Source organism: Nomascus leucogenys, chromosome 22a, assembly GCF_006542625.1.
Source record: "Nomascus leucogenys isolate Asia chromosome 22a, Asia_NLE_v1, whole genome shotgun sequence".
Taxonomy (NCBI): Eukaryota; Metazoa; Chordata; class Mammalia; order Primates; family Hylobatidae; genus Nomascus; species Nomascus leucogenys.
Window position 1 is genome coordinate 29,433,840 of NC_044402.1, and position 25,078 is coordinate 29,458,917.

At 41.1% G+C, this 25,078-nt stretch overlaps 1 protein-coding gene and 1 pseudogene across 4 annotated transcripts in view; one reads left to right on the plus strand and one right to left on the minus strand.

Moving 5' to 3' along the window:
• Positions 1–21,958, minus strand: part of GPATCH2L (G-patch domain containing 2 like) — a 52,733-nt gene extending 30,775 nt beyond the window's left edge. For all 3 annotated transcript variants that reach the window (XR_004027774.1, XM_030802538.1, XM_030802539.1), the window contains exons 1-4: positions 21,852–21,958; positions 18,825–19,496; positions 6,537–6,601; positions 695–871 (exon numbers count right to left, since the gene is read on the minus strand). Coding sequence is in view for 2 of the 3 variants with exons in the window: in XM_030802538.1 (XP_030658398.1) it covers positions 695–871; positions 6,537–6,601; positions 18,825–19,486 (904 nt within the window). In the remaining variant the exon portion in view is untranslated. The remainder of the gene's footprint in view (positions 1–694; positions 872–6,536; positions 6,602–18,824; positions 19,497–21,851) is intronic.
• LOC100593737 lies at positions 3,790–4,305 on the plus strand (annotated as a pseudogene). The gene has a single exon (XR_001113743.2). The product of XR_001113743.2 is annotated as a 60S ribosomal protein L32 pseudogene (transcript).
• Positions 21,959–25,078: the final 3,120 nt, after the last annotated feature.

The window sequence follows — 25,078 nt, forward strand, 5'->3', positions numbered from 1 at the left end:
CCTAGAATCATAAATTTATAGTGCTAAGAAATGGTTTTGTCCAATGTCACATATCGTAAGTGATGACCCTGTCATCCCAGGAAAATGAAGTGACTATCACAGAGCTTGGTAGACAGTACCAGAGTATTAACACCACATTTCCATCTCTCTGTCCTAGGTTCTTTCCACCCACTTTGCTACATCATAATTGAAGAAAAAGCAAAGGGAAAAGGAAACATATTTGTGTTAAAGTCCCCAATAATAGGGTCATTAAAATAAAACTATTTAAATTATTTTAAAAGCACCCATTTTAAAAACACCATTATATGTGAATACTCTTACTGAAAATAAGAGTATGTATGTGAATGTTCTTACTGAAGTCTGTTCTCTTCCAAAATCCGATACTCAATAACCCATCAGTTTCACATCAGGATAAGCAGCTGTCACTAAATCTGGCACAAATGGCAATGGCAAGCTGAAGGAATCTCCTGCTAATATATATGTCCCAAGAGTTTCCGTGGATTAGTTTAGGAAGGAACGGAGAGAACCTTAAGCTTTGAGACTTACTTTGAATCCTCTAGAAAATTCTTGAGCTAGCTCCAAAATTCAGATAGTTAATGTGTGATTGAAGGCATGAGTATGCTTGCTAGGGGATGATTGCTCTGCCCAAGGAGAACCACAAAAGCATTAAGTTCTTGGTCTCCTTAGAACTCACCTCTTTGAGCTGGCCGAGAAGGTAAAAGGAACGTGGAATCTGAAAATTTATCCAATCCAGAATCCATCCTTTCTACTTCAGAACAATGATCAGGAGTCCACTTGGGCAGAAGATTAGGGACAGTGAATCCTGGGACACATTCTCCTTCATAGAACCAATCACTCTGTTCATCATCACCTAAAGTAAAGAGATCATACCATAAGCTAGAATTTTAAACAAGGTCTGAGAAAAACAAATGGGAGGGATGATTTCTTAGTGCTATAGTTTTGATCATCCTTTTTTTTTCCTTTTTGAGACAGAGTCTTTCTCTGTCACCCAGGCTGGAATGCAGTGGCATAATCACATGTTCAGGCAATCCTCCCATCTCAGCCTCCCGAGTGGCTGGAACCACAGGCTCATACCACTATGCCTGGCTATTTTTTTTTTTTTTTTTTGAGATGGATTCTTGTTCTGTTGCCTAGGCTGGAGTGCAGTGGTGTGATCTTGGCTCACTGTAACCTCCACCTCCCTTCCCAGGTTCAAGCAATTCTCTCTGACTCAGCCTCCTGAGTAGCTGGCATTACAGGCGCCCGCCACCATGCCTGGCTAATTTTTGTATTTTTTTAGTAGAGACGGGGTTTTGCCATGTTGGCCACGCTGGTCTTGGACTCCTGACCTCAACTGATCCGCCCGCCTCAGCCTCCCAAAGTGCTGGGATTACAGGCATGAGCCACCGCGCCCGGCCTTTTTTTTTTTTTTTTTTTTCTTTGCAGAAACTGGGTCTCCTTATGTTGCCCAGACTGGTCTTGAACTCCTGGGCTCATGCAATCCTCCCACCTCAGCCTCCCAATGTGCTGGAATTACAGGCTGATTATACTTTTAAATAAATCAAGGCACACAAAAAAAGAAATTGTTCTGGTCCTTCTTGACTCATATTACAATGAAAACTGGAACATCAACCTGGTTTCACATAAATGTCATACTGTGTTAGACTGGACCGCTTTAATAGTTAAAAATAAATAAATAAAGCTACCACTTACCAAACCCTTACAACCTACCAGGATCCATGCTAAAAATCTGTAAATATGTCACTCCTCTTCCAAGCCCTACACTAACTCCAACTTACAAACAAGGCAACTAAAGCCTAGAGAAGTCAAGGTCAATTTAGTAAACAATGAAGCCAGGATCTGAACCCAAAGCCTGACTAACTCAAAAGCCTGAGATCTTTATTACAAAAACGAACTGCCTCCCCTATACCATTCTCAGTGGTATAAACTTGGAGGTTCAAAACCCATAAATGTTTCTCAGTTCAAAGCTAGCTATTCCTGAGGGATTTCTTGCTATATTTGCCTTTATCATAAAAGGTGAATAAAGAATATATGTCCATACTTCATTTTGTCCTTGGTATCTCATTAATGGGACAGAAATCATCTTGACACTAGCAATCCAAGCTACTGGGGAAAAAAAAATAACCACAGCAACAAATAACATAATTCCCTAAGGCTTTTCAATAAGTTATACCATTTTCCCAAGGCCATATTGTTAATTGACAGCAAAGTCACAACCAGAGCCATATATCCGGGCTGTTGGTACAAACTTCTTTCTACTGGCTACAGTGACAGTATCTCAGTTTCCACTAGAGTTTATTCCTGCCAACAAAGAATAGATAATTTTATGTCTGCCACCACATACCCCTTTCAAAATAGCAAAATTGAAGGAAATTATTACAAGAATATCTAAAGAGTTCAGAATGTAGTCAGTCTCTAATGTACACTGGATTCCAGAGAAGTTGCTCAGAACACGTCAATCCCATGAAGTATGAGATTCATGGGTCATTAACACCCAGGATAATAACTCTTAAATCACTGTGGAGATCTCCAAAACGGGCAATGAAAACTGCATTCTGGTGAAAAGCAGCAGATATTACAACTAAGAAAGTTACTCAAAGTGTTCCCTTATAAAAACACATCACAAACAGCTGTCTCTCTTACAGCAGTTCTCAACTTTGAGCATGCATCAGAAGCACCAGGAGGGCTTGTTAAAACATGGACCACCGAGCCCTTACTCCGGAGTTTCTGATTCTAGTCTGGGCAAGACCAAAAATGTGTATTTCTAAGAAGTTCCCTTATGATGCTAAGCTGGCCTGGGGACCACGTTTTGAGAACCACTACTCTAAAAGCATCTCACAAAACCAGATACATAGATGAACTGAATACAGGCATTAGTGTATAATAACTAGTTTCTCTGTACTTCAATATATTAATTCTTTTCTTATTCATAAGCATTCCTTAGGCCATTTATTGAAATAGTATATTTAATTAGGCCATGTTTTCTGACGACAAATGGCAAACTATAATGGAATTTTTTTGGTTCTCAAGCAGTCATTCAAGATTTTTAATAATACAAAAAGGGACTCCCTGAACTAGAAGGAACGTTGTGAGATCACGTAGACCAGTAGTTTTCAGTCAGGGTTCAGTAAGATGCCTGATAGAGAAGCTCCTTAAAAGAGCGCTGCCAGGGAATAAGCAAGAAGCTGGGTGGATCGGGCTCCTGACCTCTGGCTCCTCTAGAATTCTGCTTTAAACCAAATATGCTTAGTTGTTTTACAATCTGAGAATCTATGTTCGATTTCATTTGGGGGAAAAAAAAGGAGAGTTTTCCCATTAATTGGATTATCAATAATTATTTATTAAACAATTACTATATGCCAGGAACATGCTAGGTATTGTGGTTGCACATAATAAGTCCTGCCTTGAAAAGCTTCAAGGGAAAAGACTCATACCTACCAACAATAACATAATCTAGTGAGTAGTAAACGAAACAGTAAGTATAATACAAGGAGCCACAGAGAACAAAGGAGAAAGGGCTATTGGCCAGAACCCCCTCAGCAAACACATGGCACATTTAAATGGGGTCATTGCAGAGATGTAATGAAGTGACTATTCACAAAGGTGGAGACAGTACTAACAAGGAACCCCACAAGGGGATAGTGAAACACATCAGGTGGAGCCAACACAGCAGGAGGCCCTTACCATTCCTAGACTTGGAGTGGCAAGGGAAAGAATGGTTATCAGAACCCAAAGAACTGCAGTTATAAAAGAAGGCTGTGCTCTCTCTTCCTCGGCACTGCCTATGAAGGTGGCAGCCATCTCCTCCTCGGCATCATGGCCGCCCTCAGACCCCTCGTGAAGCCCAAGATCGTCAAAAAGAGAACCAAGAAGTTCATCCGGCACCAGTCAGACCGATATGTCAAAATTAAACCTAACTGGCGGAAACCCAGAGGCATTGACAACAGGGTTCGCAGAAGATTCAAGGGCCAGATCTTGATGCCCAACATTGGTTATGGAAGCAACAAAAAAACAAAGTACATGCTGCCCAGCGGCTTCCGGAAGTTCCTGGTCCACAACGTCAAGGAGTTGGAAGTGCTGCTGATGTGCAACAAATCTTACTGTGCCGAGATCGCTCACAATGTTTCCTCCAAGAACCGCAAAGCCATCGTGGAAAGAGCTGCCCAACTGGCCTTCAGAGTCACCAACCCCAATGCCAGGCTGCGCAGCGAAGAAAATGAGTAGACAGCTTGTGTGCACATTTTCTGTTTAAATAAATGTAAAAACTGCAAAAAAAAAAAAAAAGAAGAAGGCTGCCAAACAAAGTGGTGGCCCTCAGCAGAGGAACACAACCACTGCCAAACAGCAATCCAACAGAAAAGGTGTCAGGGAAAGCAATAATCTAATGTGGTAGACTGCATTAGCATTTCCAAGTCCTCTCTATAGTAGAATCATTCATCCATGACTTTTGCTCTTTGCCATTGGATTCCACAGTATCTTCCCTTTTAGGAAGAGCACACTTACTCATCCTACCGACACTGGGCTTGGTCATATGACTTGCTTTATGTAGTGGAAAATTAACAGATTATGATTCAAGCAAAGGCTTTAAATATGTACTTGTGGTCTAATCTGGTCACCTGGCATTTACATCCTCTGCCATAGGAAGTCCATGCCGCCTATCATCATTGCTCCTCCACCCTACGTCCCAAAATACAATACACTGAGTAGATGTAAACCTAACTTGAAGCCTGGAGACCAGTGGAGCCCAGGCAAGATCAGTGGAACCATAGGCAACCCACAGCCCCATAGCAAGAAATAAGTATGGTAAACTGTGATAAGCCACTAAAATTTAGGGGCTGTTAAGCAGCATTACCACAATAAATACTTGACTAATATATCCAATATCACTCACCTCCCTCCCTTTGGTCTTCTGTTGATGCCTCCCTATAGGCCAACCCCAACAAGAAGTTGAAACCAAGAAGACCCACTGATATAGTTCATAAATATGCCCTTGCAGGGGCAAAAGGAAAACTGTGTCTTGGTAGATGACCAGTCATTCAAGGAAGATGAGGATGAGATTCCAGGCAGAAAGACCAGCATAAACAAAGGCAGAGAAGCAAGAAATCCCATAGCTTTACGTTGAGAACGCTAAGCATCAATGTCACCAGAATGTGTGAAGCTGAAGCAGAGAAAGAGAGGAAAGCTGGGTCTACAGAACATTCTATAATCTCTCATGATAAACTAAGGAATCCTTATCAGTGAAAAGGCTTTCCAAAGGCCCAAAAACTTAATCTGCTGTAACAGGTCCACACTTTCTTCCATCTCTATAATTATGCATCATAACCTTTAAGAAGTGCATTTTGATATTCTTAGCACTGTAGAAAAGCAAAGAAAAAGAGCAAATATTGGTAACTCTGAATAGTATATATAACTCATTCATGGAAACTCATCAGACTTTCCTGGTATAATAAAATCAAAACTCTAGTTAGAGCCCACCTGTACACACACACACATAATCTCTAATGACACCTAATTCCCTCAGAATCTAAGAGATAGAAATGTACTCACAACAACCTCCGTTACAGTAGGAAGCTCAACAACTCCAGGAGGATAAACTGCCTCTACGCCTACAACTTTGAGGCATGAACAAGATGCTGTACCCACAGTCCTTCTCCAAAAATCAGGACTTGGATGCTGAGTCTTACAGCCCCAGTATCTCTTCAGTTACTGGGGAGGCTACTCGGATCAACCTAGACATGTAGCCACTATGTCTGTCCTTTAATTGCTTAACCCATGGAGAAAAATTATTGGACTTCGGAGCTAGAAGAGACTTTAGAAATCCCTAAGTTCCTTATGTAGGTTAAGAAAACCACAGTCCAAAAAGGCTACATAAAATTTTTATTGGCATGTGGCCCCACACAAGTCTAGAGGACAAACATTTTCTAAAATACCCTTATATATAGGCAAAGTTTTAAATTAGTGTTTAGGTAGTAAAAATAAAGAACTGGTAATTAACTGTACCAGCCTTATTCACAGGACTCTATACTCCAGGAGTTTTACTTTGAGGAAGATGATGTTTTATATAATATATTCACCTAGAACACTATAATCATTTATAAATAAGGCTACAAAAGTGACAAGATTTTCTCTATATGAAAATAACGTCTTAACACCTAAAAAACAACAGTAACACACGAACCTGTTTCTTTATTCTAATAAAAAGAAACTTCCCAATGTCCCAGGCTCGACACTCTGACCACCTAGACCAATGATTCCCAAGCCTGATCTAGTGGCATAAGAATCACTTCAGGTGCTTGTGAAAAATGCAGATTCCAGGGTCCAACTCTAGACCTATTTGATTTCTAGGAGCTCGGGACTGTGCAGTTTTAACAGTTCCCTAGGTGGCTCTCATATGCCTTAAAGTTTGAGAACCACTGCCATAGACAGTCACCATATTCTCCATGAGTCACTCCTATGATTATTCAAATATTTCCATAAACACAGAACCAATGTCCCAAAGCTAGGATCGACATTACCTTGTCGCCCTTCATCATTGGTAAAGAGCCCAGTGTCACTGCTGCTACACACACTGCTGGTTTCACTGTAAAAAGAGTAAAACACAAGAGAACTCATCAGCTCCAGTCAAAAACAAAGCACTGTACACTTATTTTGGTTTTCAAGCTTCCCTAATTTCATTCCAACTTGTTAGCCAACCAGATAGGTAAATTTCATCAGGAAGCTACAAAGTTTTATTTTCCTCCCCAAACAAACGAAATATAAGAGGAGAATTCTAAAATTTTCACTTATATTTTAAAGTACTAAAAAAAATCTAAAGTCACTTTGTTAGTTTAGGACTAGAAAGCTATTAAAGCTCAAAGACATAATCTCAACCTAGTTTGGTATATTCAACAACACAAATTTACAAATTTACCAAACAATTTTATTCTTAAATATTGCCAACTATCAGTTTCAAATGAAGCTATGTAATTTTAAGACATATAGCATCTTTCAAGTTTTCCCCCATTTACAAAGAAGTAAACAAAAATCCATGAACAAGAAAAAAAATGACAAAACTTGTTTTCTGAATTTACTGTCCTTCATATCGAGCAGATACACAAAACTCATTCTGAAAAAAGGAACTAAAGTTAAAAACAAAAATATAAAAACAAACTTCATTTGAACTCATTGAAATATAACTTTTGTCCCATGAAATTCTGCCCAGTTTCATTTTCTGAGATATTGCTCACAGTTGATTTTGTTTCTTCTGATGGTGTGCTTCTAAATTTGATTTATCTGGTTCAAGAAAAACTTCTCAATCCTCTACAGTATTAGCTATTTCTTTGATTGGGAGTATTTCCTTCCAAGATAGTCAAAAATTTTTTTTCACCTACTCTAGAAGATGCAAGAAACCAAAGCAAGGAAGAAGCATTTTCACCATGCTGCAGAAAACACAGGCTTGGCAAAATCCCAATCTATATTCCTGGATTAAAAATCTGAAAATATTTTGTATTTTGCAACATTTCCAAACGTCCTTCCAACACTAAATCTTAAAAATGCCAAATAAATTAAGGAGCAATGCTTTCCTCACTCAAGCTTGTCTCTGAATACCAGATGCAAAAGATCTGTCACAGAAATAGTCAACAAACAAATCCTTTTTTTTTTCTTTTTAAGTTCTGGGATACATGCGCAGAATGTGCAGGTTTGTTACATAGGTATACATGTGCCATAATGGAACAAACCCATTTCTTCTTTTTTTTTTTTTTTTTTTTTTTGAGATGGAGTTTCACTCATTGCCCAGGCTGGAGTGCAGTGGTACGATCTTGGCTCACTATAACCTCCACCGCCCAGGTTCAAGCAATTCTCCTGCCTCAGCCTCCCGAGTAGCTGGGATTACAGGCGTGCACCACCACACTCAGCTAATTTTTGTATTTTTAGTAGAAACGGGGTTTCACCATGTTGGTCAGGCTGGTCTCGAACTCCTGACCTCATGATCCACCCACCATGACCTCCCAAAGTGCTGAGATTACAGGCGTGAGCCACCGCACCCAGCCCAAACCCTATTTCTTTATAGATTCTTTCATTTTATTCTCTTATTTACTTAGTGTAAGGTGGGCCTCCAACTGTTATTATCTAATTTTTATAACATTGTTAGAAAAGCAACTGAACCACATCCAACTGAAACAACAGAGTTAGTGTAAAGAAAGTCATCTTCACCTGCAGCTCCAAAGGCTTTTGCTCCCAACATTTTACTAGGAAATTCTTCATCACTTAGATTCTGCAAGTAACATTTTGCTTTCCTTGTTTTTTCACATCTCTCTATCTAACCTTCCCACCAGAGCCTCTTTGAAAGCAGAGGCACCCTAGGTAAGCCAGATGATTGGACATGGCATCTACTTTCTGACAGGTATATTATCATAGGAATCAAGCCTAATAAAACACTATGGAACCCTCTTGTCCACTGTTAGCTAAACACTGTAAACTTGGTACTGACTTGAAAATGCTTTCATCTCAACTGCTTTTCTTTCCAAGTTCTGAAGACGAACTGTTTGCCTTTCAAGGTACAATTAAAGGGTATGGTTTTCAAACTAGCAAAAATTCTCAGTTTTAAAACTATAGATCAATAGGTTTTTATTCTATATTCTTTTTTTATATTTGTGTATTCTATCTATAGATCAGTGTTTTGGTTGTATTATGTTCTGTAATTTGAAACTCATATTTTTGGTAAAAGCAGAGTCAATACAGTAAAGACCCAATCTCAGTACCAGAAACATCAAGAACTACGGTTCTCAACTAGAGACAATTTTGCAGCCCCCCTCCCAATTTGGCAATATCCAAAAACATTTTTGATATTCGTGACTTGAAGCAGAGAAGGAGGAGTTGGTGATATTTAGTGAGTGGAGGCCAGGGATGCTGCTCAACATCCTGCAATGCACAGCACAGCCCCACAACAGAGAATTATCTGGCCCAAAATGCCAGTAGTGCCTAAGTTGAGAACCCTGATCTACGGTGATGAACAAAGCAGAGGGCTGGAAGAGGTAGGGCGTCCTGTTTAGGGAAACTACTTGAGAAGAGAGGAGCCTGTGCATGTTAGCTGGATGCAGCAGTCAACATCCCACAGAAGCAACAATACCACTTCCTTGCCAGGGCCTCAAATGATCTGAAGACTCCAGATCCAGAAACAATCAGAAGGCAGCCAGACCTTCAGACAAACTGGTAGAAGTGAACCTACTCAAGAGTCGTACAGTTCACCCTTCCTTGCCTAACCGGGGCAGAAAGAAGATCCAGTAACCATGGAAGAGAATGATCTGGCCAGGGAAAAAAAATATCTTGCTCATCTCCATGTCCCCAACGCCTAACATAGCACCTGGCACATATCAGACATTCAGTAAATGTTACGTAAATAGAATGAACTTGTTCTAGACATCTCTGTTGCCTGCCCTTATATGGCCTTGTGGCATGTCACTTCAACTCTTTAGTCCTATTTCCCTACATGTAAAATGTAGATGGATTATTGAGGATGTGATAGTATGAGGCATGTGACCCCACTTTGTGAACTCTAAAGCAATACACAAATGCAAACGATGAAAGATTAGAAAGCTACTTGTAGGGTACCAAGTCAGTGTCTAAATATTATTTTAGAGGTTAATAGTAGTAATTTCCTCACTGACAACCTTCTCATTAGAACAGCACTCTAAATTTTACAAGATGCAAACCTATTTTCATTTTAAATGGAAAAACAAAATATGGCCTATGAAATCTATTATTTTTCCTGTACTGAGTTTCATCCAAAAGAGAGGAGGCACTACTCTCAGCCAAGATCTACAAGTGCCTCAGGAAGGGGTTTGGTACTTGAACTGAGTTTATTCAGAAAATTATTAATACAGAAGGCTACTATTAATGATACCAAAAATATCATTCACTGAGTTCTACTGCAGGCCAGGTAATATACTAAGCACTTTATATTAATTATTATGCTGCTTCTGCCCCCAAACTCTACAAGGTAAATACATCAACCTCATGTTACAAATGGAAGAGAGCTTAGAGAAAGTATGCAAGTTACCCAAGATCGCACAGCAAGTAAGCATCAGAGCCAGGGCAGTGTATGCCTAAAGCCCATGCGTTCACTGAAGGGCCACTACAACACAGATGGTGCAGATACTCATCTCATTTACTAAAGTCAATCCTATGCTTCTCTATTCAGAAGATACCTTTGAATTTCAGGACTTTTCATTCTCCTGAAGATGCAAACAGATTAATTGAGCTAGGGAAGAAATGTTCCTTTGCTTTTAGCTACTTAAAACTTTCAGGCACAGCTGAAACTGTAGCTGTGCCTTCACTACTATCCCTTATCAGCAAATAATATATCATAATGCTGAACCCTAAGAAAACTAATTATAAACTCACTTTGGAAAGAAGCTCTCCTCCTTAATGCTGTATTTTGAATTTAAGTAACACTCATTTTCAGCATACTGACATAAAATACACCAAAATATACTCTCAGGGACCTATACCTCACTTTCCCTTATGGTTCCTGAATGCTCTTCCTTTGAAATCAAAGTAAAAACATCCTCTTAATGAGTTCAGGGGAAATATCAGTCTGAGAATACTATTCCTGACTTTAGCATCATACAACGCTAGGAAAAAAATGTTTCGGAAGGCCAGTAGTCATCTGTGGTAACTACCCAGACTCCCAAGATGACTCCCAATTACCCAGCCTCCTATTAATGCACACCCCGGTGTAGTACTTCTCACACTGCACCAGGCTGGTCTTTATAACTGATCGCACACGGCAGAAGCAATAGGTTGCCACTTCTGCGATTAGGTTATACAAGAGTGTGGCTTTCATCTTGGGCTCTCTTTCTGACTCTCCCCACCCCTCTCAGATCACTTACTCAACGGGAAGCCAACTATCATGTCCTAAGGATGCTGATGGGCATGCAGAGGCCCATGTGAAAAGGGACTGAGACTCTAAGTCCAACAGCTTTATGAGGAAATGAGCTCTGCCAACAGCCATGTGAGTGAGCTTGGAAGCAAATCCTTCGGCCCTAGTAGAGCCTTGAGAGAACTGAGGTCCCTTGCCAACAGTTAGACTATAACCTCGTGAGAAGACTCTGAACCAGAACCATCCAGCTAAGTCACTCTCAGATTCCAAGCGATAAAATGTTCATTGTTTAGAGCTAGTAAGTTATTTTTTGTTTATTTTTTTTGAGACGGAGTCTCGCTCTGTCGCCCAGGCTGGAGTGCAGTGATGCGATCTTGGCTCACTGCAACCTCCGCCTCCGGGGTTCAGGCAATTCTCCTGTCTCAGCCTCCCGAGTAGCTAGAATTACAGGCCTGTGCTACCACGCCTGGCTAATTTTCATATTTTTAGTAGAAACAAGGTTTCACCATATTGGTCAGGCTGGTCTCAAACCCCTGATCTTAGGTGATCCACCAGCCCAGGCCACCCAAAGTGCTGGGATTACAGGCGTGAGCCACCGCACCCGGCCTACAGCTAGTCTAAGTTTTAGGGCAATTTTTTCTGCATCAACAGGTAATACAGAATCTTTATAAACTCTTTGTTGAAATTAATTCTCTTCTTCCTAAACAGTAGCTTCTAGTTTCAACAAAATAAACCCCTCTGAATTCCCAAAACTGCCAGGGGGAGCAGGGGGTGGAAAGAAGCATGGCACACCCTCTGATCTGAGAGCTTGCTAATTCTTTCATACTCCTAACCACAGAAGACTGTAAAGTGAGAACTGAAAAAGTAACTTATACATGTTCCAATTATAATAAGGAGGTACAGAATTAGTTTATCACCTATAATCAAAAGTTGGTATTAATAAATTACCATCTGGGTTTGTTTCTCCCCATTTAAGAGCTTATTAACCAAGTAGCTTACTCAATAAGAGGGGTTTTTTGCATCTAATTAATAGATATCTTAAAATAAAGTTTATGGCTTACATCGTCATTCTAAAAAACTTTTCTTAGTAAATAATAATGCACTTAACAAAAATAAAAGTTGTTTCAGAATTTAGAAAAACGTGGAAAAAAGTCACTCTTAGATCTATTGCCCAAAGGTATTTTTGTTCTATTGTTTTCCAGTTTTTTTCCAGGGTAGAGGTGGCACACTGGTAACCCTTGGTAATCAGACTTCTGAATCTAGTAGTAAACAAGACTGAGGGAGAGGTTATTCAGAGAAATATCTCACATCAGTTCCGAAATTATTCCTATAAGTAATGAGAATATATAATAAAAGAATTTCTTTTTCAGTTTCATTCAGACAGTGCCATGAAAGGCAGCAACCTCCCCAGGTTGACAGGTTCCATACTGTGACTAGTACAATCAGGTATACTTTGCAGAGATAGAATTTTCCTCAGGACTCTGCTATTGAGCTGGGGGCTGTGCCTCAGAGAAGTCCACCCATCCTTTCAAGACTTCCCTTTTCTTAGAGCTAACAGTGATTCATCTTCAGGTAGATGGAACGTCTTCTCACAGTAAATTTTTAAAGAGCATGGATTCTGGGGCCTGCATATCTAAGAATGTCTTTCTGCTGCCTTTCCGTATGAAATATACCTTTACTGTATATAAAATTCAAGGTAGAGTGAGTCACTTTTTCCCCTCTCAAAACTCTACAGGCAAATGTAGCCCTTGTTTGTAGGGACGAATGTCAGTTTTATTTTCATGCCCCACCCCCAACTTTTTTTTTAAGAGACGGTGTCCCACTCTGCCGCCCAGGCTCTGGAGTGCGGTATTGTAATCATAGCTCAGTGCAATCTTGAACTCTTGGGCTCAAGGGATCCTCCTGCCTCAGTGTCCCAAAGTGTTGGGAATACAGGTCTGAGCCACTGCATCCAGTCTTCAACCCATTTTAAGATTTTTCTTTCCTTAGTCCTGAGCATATGTGAAAAAAAGAAAAACTAAAAATATTTTTTTAAAGGATCCGTCTCAGCCGGGCGCGGTGGCTCACGCCTGTAATCCCAGCACTTTGGGAGGCCAAGGCGGGCGGATCACGAGGTCAGGAGATCGAGACCATCCTGGCTAACATGGTGAAAACCCGTCTCTACTAAAAATACAAAAAATTAGCCGGGCGAGGTGGTGGGCGCCTGTAGTCCCAGCTACTCAGGAGGCTGAGGCAGGAGAATGGCGTGAACCCGGGGGGCGGAGCCTGCAGTGAGCCAAGACTGCGCCACTGCACTCCAGCCTGGGTGAAAGAGCAAGACTCTGTCTCAAAAAAAAAAAAAAAAAAAAAAAAAAAAAGATCCGTCTCAGTAGAGGTCTCTTCTCATTAATTTTCGCTTTTAATCTTTAGATTTAATTTTTCAACTCAAGAACACTTTTTTCTCTTCAGTTGTATCTTCTTTTCCAGCACTTTGGTTTCTTCCCTGGGAATATTTACATACTCACAGACTTGGTCTCTTTGTTTAGAGCTACTAAGTTTTAGGGCGATTTTTTTCTGTAGCAATAGAGAATACAGATGGCCTATTGCCAGGATTTCCTCAAACTACAAGGCTGATAGAACTGCACTTGACATGAAATGGAGGCCCACGTTAGAAGTGCTGGGCCTGCCCTGAAGGTAGATAGCAAGCCCCTGCATCCTTTCACTACAGTCACCTTGTGATTCAGAAATGCAAGGCCAATTTCAGTCAGAAAATCAGGCAGCTACAGGTTGAGGCAGGGTGTGGTTCTATCCTTCTCTTCCCAGCTTCTTTCTTTTTTCTTTTTTTTTTTTTTTTTGAGACAGAGTCTTGCTCTGTTGCCCAGGCTCAAGTGCACTCAAGTGCAGTGGCGTGATCTCGGCTCACTGCAGGCTCCACCTCCCAGGTTCACACCATTCTCCTGCCTCAGCCTCCCGAGTAGCTGGGACTACAGGCATCCACCATCACGCCCGGCTAATTTTTTTGTATTTTTAGTAGAGACGGGTTTTCACCATGTTAGCCAGGATGGTCTCAATCTCCTAACCTCGTGATCCACCTGCCTCGGCCTTCCAAAGTGCTGGGATTACAGGCGTGAGCCACCATGCCCGGTCTGAGTATCTTTCAGTTTCTGTTTGGTGGCTCTAACTCCCAGAATACTCTTGGATAGGGAAGCTTAGCGTTTTCTGTGTGTATTTGTGTTTGAGGGTAGGAAGCAGTTATAGGGTATTGAGTCCTAGAAAGTATAGCCTTCAAGAATAAAGATTCCAGTTGACATGGGCAGAAAAGTGCATTCTGGAGATAGTACATTCTGGAGACTGCAGTGTTTTCTATACCTTCATTTATGGCACACTCCTGGAATGGGGTCGGAATAAGGCAGTGAGGGTTAGATGATCCTATCTCAGTCCAGCATAGCTGTATGAGATAAAAGCCTCCCAGTAGCACTGGGAGCACTGGGCTAGGGGGTCTGCATATTCTCTTGGCCAGCTGTAGATCTGAGAATGGCAGTTACCTATGTCCATGGGAGTAGAGAAGGGGACCAAGGGTAATCTATGCACCCTTGCTGGCAAATACCAAGAGGCCTTTGAACAAATTCTGCAAAATAAGAGAAAAGGGAATATCATTCTAAAAGTTGAGAGAAAGAATGAATCTTTGAAGATGACTGCCAGTGGGAACCACAAGAATTCAAGTGGGCAGTTGAGGCTACTTATCAGTTAAGACGTTACAATGGTGGGAGGTAGACTGTGACTGAAAAGAATCACAGCATCTCAGTGTTACAAGGGATCTCAGAAGCCTTACGTTCAATCTTCTCAACTCCACAGCAACTAAGTAAGCGGTCATCAAGCCCATGTTTGAATCCCCCCAACTGATCTAGAAGTTATTACGCATTACATGGTGAAACAATTCACTTCATTTTTACAGAGTCCTAATTTTTAGAATGTTATTTTTTATCTGCAGCAACATTTAACACTCAGTACTTTCTATCCCTGAGTTCTGTCCTGTGGAGCCACACGGAACAATCCCAATACTTCTTTTAAGAGGTAGACTCTTTTAAGAGATGGATGTTTCTTTCAAGAGATAGACCTTCAAGTACAACAGTACCATATCAACCTCCCAAGCTGTGTTTTTTAGCTGTCCTTAAGGATACTAGCAGAACTGTGAATATATCCACATAAGCACACTATGCTAGCTATTCGAGAATCTCACATGCAACACGACCAACTGCAACAATGGTAAATATACTCTTGGTCAGCATCCCTACTTACAGAATAGAAAACTGAACACCCCCACCTACCATACATATTCTTTTACACAGCTCCAGGAACCCCTGATTAATGACCTCCATTTGCAAAGGAGGCTACTTACCTTAACCATGAAATAATGAATGCTATTGATCCAACAAGCTACTGCTATAGAGTGTTATTGATCACCCAATCTTTGGTTAAAATGGTCCTCATTTAGCAATTTCACTGTCACAAACACCTGGAGCAAAGCACACTCATAATTAAAGAGTTTGGGGGAGTTAAAGTGAGAGGTGATGGACAGAGATCTCAGCTTTCTCTCATTTATTCTTGCTTCTGAACTACTGTTTGTGTCAGAAGGGACATTGATTTTCTATAAAAATAAGAAAACAAGAGGCACCAAGGGGCCGCAGAAGGTCAGCCTGGGCTGGAGAAGGAGGGGGTAGGTTTAGCACTCTATCTCTGTCACTTGCCTTCCAAGAGAGGAGAATATTTTCTTTCCTGTGAGATCAGCCTCTAATACATCACCTTAGGAAGGCTCCTGAATGTGACTTCCGGCCATCACCCAACCAATTCACTTATGAAAAAAAAAGGAAGCTAAACTATATTCAAGGGGAACAAACAAATGATGTGTTAGTAAAGAATAGAGCAAAATTAGGCTACAGTCACCTAATAGCTAATAGCTATTAATAGCTGCTATACAGACAATTTAAATAAAGATCAGTAGAAAATAATTTTACAGTAGTTGTTCTGCTTTAAATACTCACAAAACATTTTAATCGAAAAATATTAAAGTAATAGTTTGATCTCTATGCAAGCAGAAAAAAACTATTATATTATAACCATTTTTAGTTCCTCAAAACTTGTGAGGGATTGGCTGGTGTAATATTAAAAGAAGACCAGAAACAGAAAAGCAAACAAATATTGATGAAGTCTATACTCCATGTTTAGGTCGCAAAGAGTGAGTTTAAGGAAATTAGAAATAAGCTGATTGAGACACACATTTTCAAATCTAAAACAACTAATACATGCTTTAAAAAAAAAAACTCTACCATTGACTAGGCTAAGCTAAGCTTAACAATCAACTTCATCTTAATAATCTTACAATGTGGATCATTACTCCGACAACCCTCAATATCACTGCTAAAAAGTAAAATTCTACATTTTGATCTGTATGTGAATAAACAGTGGCACATCCAAGTAGATTTATGAAAGGGTAACCAAGAAGATTCTTTAAAGTATTTCTTTTAAAAATGCAGGGAAAAAATAAAGTAAAAAATTATTGACAGAATCAACTCACCAAGACAGTATAATATCCAAATCGTACACTATTATCTCCTTACACTCTAATGCTAGCCCTTTTTAAAGGTGTGCCTAACAATTAAGGGAGATTTTAGTTCCACTCTCCTCTTGAAGAGAGGCTGAACACAACATGCAGTCAAAGAGTAAGAATCATCCCCTTTCCCCACAGAATGGATTTAGGGGGAAAAAATACAAAGCACTTCTGTTTGTAACTACAAATGAATCGAGACAAGGCAAGGGGAATTTAGAACTCCTAAATAACTAGAAGATTTTAAAGAACTTTCCTCATGCCGGGTATGCCACCACTCCGCCCATTATTCCTTCACAGCTACAAGCCCTTTAGCATCTACATATTGAAAGAACTCTGAAGTGAGGGGCCAGGATAATTCACCCAAATGGGTGAATGAGGTCTCCTCAATTTGAAAAGAGTAAGAATTTCATAAGAATTCCCATCCACTTAAGTTTATCCAGACTCTCAGATAACGAGAATTTATATTATTACATCCTGACTAGAATGTGCAATAGATGTGTCTGGAGTAAGAAGGAACAGAAAAGAGTGAAGCATCTCGTGCTAGAAAACAGGCTCTGCATCTGGAGCCATACTTGGGCTGTTAGAGCAGACAGAGTTAACAGTCGCTCTCTCACATACAATTATGTCGTAGTTTAACAAGAAATTAAGGGGAAGAAACATACACAAAGCTATTATCCCAAAAGGCTACTTTTAAAATCACCATTCTCAATACTAAGAAGACTTCTATTTGGTATATATGCTCAATATTAAAACAAACTTGAATGTCTCAATAGAGGGTTTCAATAGTGTGAAAGGCTACAAGTTGACTAAGCATTTCTTGTTTGATTAAAAATAGTCTGATGAGGAAAAAATACCTTTATAATCCAAATATATACATATAAATTCTGCAAATAGACCTTAGAAGGAATGAGGCATTAGAGGAAAATTAGGAAAGTCAAATTATGCGCCTATCTCAATATAGTCTGCAGACTGGCAGATATAAAGTTAATAAGAAAAAGTTTAAAAGCTGGATTAAAAACCATTCGTGAAAGGTACAGGTATACAGACCTAAACAGCTTTTCCTGTTACTGACACAGCCTCACCTCAGTGTTCCTAAGATTAATGTCTTTGTTTTTAAGCTAAACTTCAGAAAGGTCGTATGTTCTACAGTTGGGAAAGTTAAATTGAGACAGAACAACTCAAAGGGCAGCACAACATGGTGGTTAAGAATGAGCTTTGGAATCAGGCTTATTTCCCAGTTTTGGCACTGGGTGACCTTAGGCAAATTATCTAAGCTCTTATAACCTCAACTTCCCTTCTGTAAATACAAATAGTGGTATCCACCATATAGTGGAATTGTGAACATTAAAGAAGAGTATATGTTAAGTCCACAGTACAATGCCTGGCCCATAGTTAAGTGCTTAATAAATGTCAACTAATATTAACAATAATAGAACACACTGGTTCTCAACTGGGAGTACTCAATCCACCTAGGGATCACCCCTGGAGGCTTTTGGGTTGATACAATGAAAAGGGGGTGTGAACAATGCAGAGATGCTAAATATTCTGCAATGCACCATAAAGAATTGTCCCATCCAAAACACCAATGGCATCCTCACTATTAAGACAATCACAGATTAATATTAATAACATTAAAGTACCAAGCTGGGGGGTATCAATGTTCCTAGGACTATGTGAGATGTAAAAAATAAAAAGTCACCAAAACTACACTCATTTTTAAACACGTACCCATTAGAGACAAATTTTTCTGGCTTGATCACATCTGATGTAAGACTAATGGGACTCGGTACTGTTATTTTCAAAGCCCACCATGGGTTCAGACAATTTGAATGTCAGCCATAAAAAAATAAATTCAATATAGTCAAACCACAAGTAGCAGAAAACAGTATTATAGCCAAAAAGCATCTAAAGCCATGATTCTTAATGAGAACAGGCAACTTAACAGAACATTTATAAACTCTGTATACCTGGCGCTAGCATTTTCTCTCTCATACACACACACCAACCTCTGCTGAGATCTGAGTTCTAAACAATAATATTTATGTACAAACTACATGGCATAATAAGCAGCAAACTGTTTTTTAAAATAAAATTATTAGTTTTGCATTTGAGATACGTGTTTTAAACAGTTTTTAGAAACAACTGTGTTTCTATTATATATAGCCTTCCTGACACAGGGAAATAGACTCATGAATGGTACCTTAAAAAGCTAAACTATTGATTGATTCAAGGAAGGCTTCAAAGTCAATACTAGAGTGGCTGGTTTGAAAGAAGGTAGAACCCACTAAGACCATGGATGTGCACTTTGGGAAAAATTAACCAGGAAAATCTTTGACTTAGTAAGGGAGATCTCACCATTCTGACATGTTCTCATCAGAGCCCTGTTTTTGTTCATCTGTTTCACACTCCATCCTTTCTTTCCTTCCTGTTTTGCTTAGGAAAGTCCTATTTTCCGCTGATTCACACAATCCGTGACCTGAAGAGGTCCAGGGAGTATTCTCCTTCCAACGGGACAGACGCTGCTTCTTAGCAGACTTGAACCTGCAGCCTCTCTCATAGCTCCAATCTGACACCTTCAGCTTCTGCTGAAGGCTAGCAGCCACCTCTGATGTCACTCGCTTCACCTTCCGCCTGCGCCTGAGTGGTCGACAAGGTGCATTTTCAGTAAAGGAGTCAGATTCATGCCAAGAATGTTGCTTACTCTTAACAATGGCATTGAGAGCTGGGTGTCGTTTGGCTACCATTGTGTCATCAGAGTCACTAAAATTGGTCACCGGAGCCACTTCTCGACAGTCCTTAGTGGCCTCATCCAGACTTGACTCAGAGGCCTCGCTGTAGCAGCAGGTATGCTCTGCCAGGTGAGTGAAGTCAGAACGACGCTTCCGACCTCGGCGTTTCCGAAGCTGCCGCCTCTGCTGTCGGGGGCTCAGGGCCATCTCCTCCCACAGTTCACCAAGCTTATTCTGCTCAGATGTCTGCTCCAAGGCTGAGGCTAAGTCGTGTACCAGCTCATCCATGAGGCCACATCTGCCAAAAGGAAGTTTAGGGGAAAAAAAAGAAAGAAAAGAAAAAGAAAAAGAAAGCCTGAAAAGGATCTGTTGTTTTGGAATAATTTGATGAAACAGATCATGATAGTCCACAGTTCTGCCTGTCTAAACAAAATAAGTCACCTTTCATCTGGCTACACTTAGATTCTGTTCCTACCACTTCCTTAAGCCACCAAAAATAGATGTTTTGTCCCTTGTTAAATGCCTGAAGTCAACATATTCTTAAGCACAAAAACCTACTCACCAGATGACAACTGGGACAGGACCCAGAACAAATTTGGGGGACTACATCCTTCTTTTCCCTAATTAAACTTGTCCTTGAATTACCTAATGATGAGATCCAGAAAGATTAGAGTATGTCTGACTAGACAGGAGTAGAAAAACATACAACTTCGAAATCACACTAGAGTTGTGGAAACACAGAGTAGGACACGGTCTCATCGAGGTATTGAGAATGAATGAAAAACTGTTCTTTGGCCTGGGGTCACTGCTGACAATGACCATGGCAGAAAGAAACAGAAAGACAACTTAGTGACACCCTTTAAGGAAGAATGCAGTTTTCATGATCCAAGAAATTGTAGTGACCCAGGTTTGAAGTCAGAATGGAGAAGAGACTAAGTTTGCACCCATTCTGGTACCGACTACCACCTGGAAGCTACCAGGTATAGAACCTTATACAGCATGTCATACATTTTTGAATAATTAACAATTTTTAAGCCCCTCTCTTACCCTTCAGAAAATAAATGTTCGTCCTAGTTATGTGCTTCAGTGTCACATAATCACAGAAAAATAGGATACAATAGCAGCTGAAATGACAGGGATAGGGTGAAGTTTCTAAGATTTCTGGCCAAATTGTTTTCCAAAATTTCTTATTCTCCTATTCATCCTCGAACCAAACATCACACTTCAGGAGTCACTTCAGCGGGAAACATTTCAAGAAATGAGAGTAGTAGGAGCAATCTTCAAAATTCCCTCTTAAGGGGAAATATTTAATCTGTACAGCATCTAATTAAATATATATTAAATTTTTAGCACTTTTCTCTTGCCTCTATGCCCAAAGTATTTCAAGATCACCTTAAAATTCTAAGTGGTGCCACTGTCTGACCATATTCCCATTCACTCAGTTTTCACTTTGCAAAGGGCTTTCTAAAACCTATTTTCATGCTGTGCCTATGCCAATGAATTTAAAGACAGGAAAACAGTCCTCTGGCTTATCTGCCACACCTGTAGGAGCAATGGTGACACCTACTTCCAAAACTACCATACAAACGAAGCTTCTCAAAGTGTCCAAAAGCACATACATTTAAACAAGACCAAGTTCTTTTAAGCATTAAGAAGTGGTTTATCAACACCTGTGAAAAGAAGGGGAAAAATGGAAAAAAAAAAGTGGATTAAAATGCCATGATTGAGGTTTGGGAGACAACTGTTCCTAAAACCAAAATAAAGAAACAAGTGGGAACAGCATGTCTAAATCTACTTCCCTAATAAAGTATTACTGCTTTAAAAACTCAGGCAACAAAAATACAAAAAACAAAAACAAAAGAACAAATAAAAACCTCAGGCAGAACAGCACAAACTTGAACATGGAACGAAGTCACCAAACAACTTGTAGTCGAATGCCTGTGCAGAATCCTTTCCTGCCTCAAAGCCTGTAATTCGAACAGTAGTGACAAAGGAACCCTAGGGCTCCCCATCTCCAGTCGCGGGTGCACACTCTCGAGAGGACCCGGCGTCCAGGCACGCATGCGGGGAGAGATGAAGTTGAGTCACGCAGAGGAAGGAACCGGTAGCTGGTGGACAGCAAGTAAGAAGAGAGACAGGAGCAGGGTGTGGAAGTGAGGGGCGGAGTAGGAGGTGGGAGAGGCAGGAGGCAACTTCTCATTTGGGCTCACGAGGGGCGGGGGTCGGCTCTTCTAGGGCAGAAACTGCCAAAACGCAAGTCGTGGCGACTGAGCTCCCTCCCGGATCGGGGGTCGCAACATGGCCACATATATGAGAAAAACTGTGTTTCGAAGGACTCTCCACCACGCCCCGGCCCGTCCCTGAGGGCTGGGGCGACCATGGCTCGGGACACCAAGCCCTCACGTTGCCGCCCGCCCCAGAGAGGCAGAAAGAAGAAAGGGGAAGAGGGGCTGTGGCCCCGGAGACAGCCCGACCCACATCCCCAGGGATGGGGACAAGGGCCCTGAAAAGCAAGGCCCCACCACCCTCACCCTCCGGCCGGCTGCCGCAGCCCCAAGACGCCCTTAGCCGCTCAGCCGCGGCTTGGCGCTCCGATCCCCTCTGCTACTAGCGCCCAGGACCCCAACACTCTCAACCCACTCCACCCCCTCACCAGCTGCCGCAGCCACCTCCAACGGCCGCCGCTTTTTGGGCCGACTCTCACCACCCGGGTTTCTCTGTCTGACCTCATTTCCGGTGTGGGCCGGAGGGGTAGGGCGGCGGCGAGTGGGAGGGGCTGGCTGCAAGATTGGGCCCCTGACCCAGTGCTTCCGCCCGTGGCCACACCCACTTCCGCCCCACGGTGGGCGGAGCCACAGGAAGCCAGGAGATGGGGCAGGGGACAAGGAGGGGTGCTAAATAGGGTCTGGCCGAGAAAGGGCGTCTCAGGGGTTGAGGTGGGGAAAGACCCCTGCATGCTGGCCTCATCTTCCTTAGGGGCGTCCAGAAATTGGGCGCTAGGCAGGAATCTCAGCCTACCCCTTGCTTTCTGACCTTTTTAATGGGTCTGTGAAGTTGAGGGGAAATGGATCTTAATGACGTCTACCCTGTGAGCTGGTACAACCTTTGGAAGGGGTTGTTTTGCACTGAGTTATTCAGAACATTACAAATTGCCTTGGGCAATAAAACAAGTGATATTGGATTATAACTCAAAGTACAAAAGAAATATTCATGAGTCCATACCGATATAAGTGATTGAATAAATTAACGAATGAGGAAGAGATGAATCCCCCACAGAAGAATCTCAAATAACTAATGTAGGCAGCCATCCTGCAGCATAACTTCCACCTCCTTAAATGTGGGCTGTGCATAGTGACTTCCTTCCCAAAAGTACAACATCTGTAAAGGGGAAAATGAGTGATTTTACAGTGGAGAAACCTGGCAAACAGTAATTCAGCCAGGTGATCAAGACTATGCGCTAAATCATGTTGATGTATGTGGAATGATATATGATGAGAATGGCACTTTATGGTACTTTCCTTCCAAATCTCATAACCCAGTCTAATTATAAGAAAAAAAAATCAGACAAATCCGAATTGAGGGATATTCTGCAGAGTGCATGACCAGTATTCTTCAAAATTGTTAAGATCAGCAAAGGCAAGGGAAGTCTAAGAAACTCAGAGCCAGGAGGAACCTAAGGAGGCATGACAATGTAATATGGTGTCCTGAGTGTGACGCTGCAATTTAAAAAAGAACATTAGGTAAAAACTAAGGAAATCTGGATAAAGTATCAACTTTAGTTAATCATAATGTATCGGGCCAGGCGAGGTGGCTCACGCCTGTAATCCCAGCACTTTGGGAGGCCGAGGCGAGTGGATCACCTGAGGTCAGGGGACTGAGACCATCCTGGCTAACAGGGTGAAAACCCGTCTCTGCTAAAAATACAAAAATTACATGGGCGTGGTGGCGCGTGCCTATAATCCCAGCTACTTGGGAGGCTGAGGCAGGAGAATCACTTGAACCCGGGAGGCAGAGGTTGCAGTGAGCCAAGATCGCACCATTGCACTCCAGCCTGGTCCACAAGAGCAAAACTCCGTCTCAAAATAATCATCATAATCATAATCATAATCATAATCATAATGTATCAATATTGGTTGCAATTGTGAGATGTGTTATACTTCTGTAAGAGTGAATAGCCCAGTGTGGTGGCTCACACCTGTAATTCCAGCACTTTGGGAGGTTGAGGTGGGAGGATCACCTGAGGTCAGGAGTTTGAGATCAGCCTGGCCAACATGGTGAAACCCCGTCTCTACTAAAAATACAAAAAATTAGCCGGGTATGGTGGCACATGCCTGTAGTCCCAGTCCCTACTTGGGAGGCTAAGGCAAGAGAATCGCCTGAGCCCGGGAGGTGAAGGTTGCAGTGAGCAGAGATCGAGCCACTGCACTGCAGCCTGGGTGACAGAGTGAGACTCGGCTGTCACCAAAAAAAAAAAAAAAAAAAGTGAACAATAGGGGAAACAGTGTGGATTATACAGAAACTGTAGAATCTTCTTCATAATTTTTCTCTAAACCTAAAACTATCCTAAAATAAAAAAGTTTATTTAAAAATATGCACATACCTTGGACCCAGAAATTTTGCCCTAAAGAATTGTATTCTAAGGAAAAATTGGAAATGGGCACAAAAATGTTAAATATAGGTAAATCATCTCTGCAGCATTTCTGAGGGAGAGATGAGGAAACTAGAAAAAGCCAGAAGTTCTACAATGGGTTAGTTAACTAAATTATGGTACATCTATGGGTGGAATATCTTGCAACTTTTAAAAATTCATGTTGCAAAAGAATATTTAATGACATGAAAAGCCATCGACTTATGATTGTGTACATTTCTGCATGACTGTTACACTTCAATAAAAAGATTATCCTAAAAATGTAGAGTATGATTCCTGTACAAAGGAAATTAAATCTATACTCGCATAGGAATATGACCAGAAGAATCCACTATACAATATACTAAATGGTTTCATTATCAATGATTATATCTCCTATCTATTGTTTTTTGTGGATTTTCAGAATGTTCTATAGGTGAAAAAAAGTCAAGGTATGAGAAAAAGATAGCTGAGATTTTGAGCTAGGGCGACTAAGACAATGGTCAGTGCCATCTGCACAGCTAGAGAAGTCAAGAAGATAAATGGGTTTAGTGGAAAGATGATTAATTCCATTTTGGACATGCTGAATTTGTGACTCCCACAGGACAGAAATACGGAAATGTTCAACAGGTGTCCACAGCCTTAGGCCTCTTTTCTGCATAAGTGAAAATTCTCTCCCACAAATCACATCTGTTCCCATGGTGTTGGTTGCCTGCATCAGCACTGAAAGCTCCCAAATTTCTTGAAATCCAGCTTATATTTTCATCTTTCTGCTAGATATCTCCACTTGTTCGCCTCACCAGCATTTCCAATTTAAAATGTCAAAAATAGGCCAGGCGTAGTGGCTCACTCCTGTAATCCCAGCACTTTGGGAGGCTGAGGCGGGTGGATCACTTCAGATCGGGAGTTTGAGGCTAGCCTGGCCAACATGGTAAAACCCCGTCTCTACTAAAAATACAAAAAATTTGGCAGGTGTGGTGGTGGGTGCCTGTAATCCTAGCTACTGGAAAGACTGAGGCAAGGGGATCACTTCAGTCCAGGAGGCAGAGGTTGTAGTGAGCTGAGAGTACGCTGCTGCACTCCAGCCTGGTGACAGGAGTGAAACTGTGTCTCAAAAATAAATAAATAAATAAATATAATAAAATGTCAAAAATAAAGCTTACTTTCTTCCATAGTTTCTTTCTTCCTTCCTTCCTTTCTTCCCTCTCTCCTTTCCCTTTTTTTTTTTTTCCAGACAGGGTCTCTGTGAAATG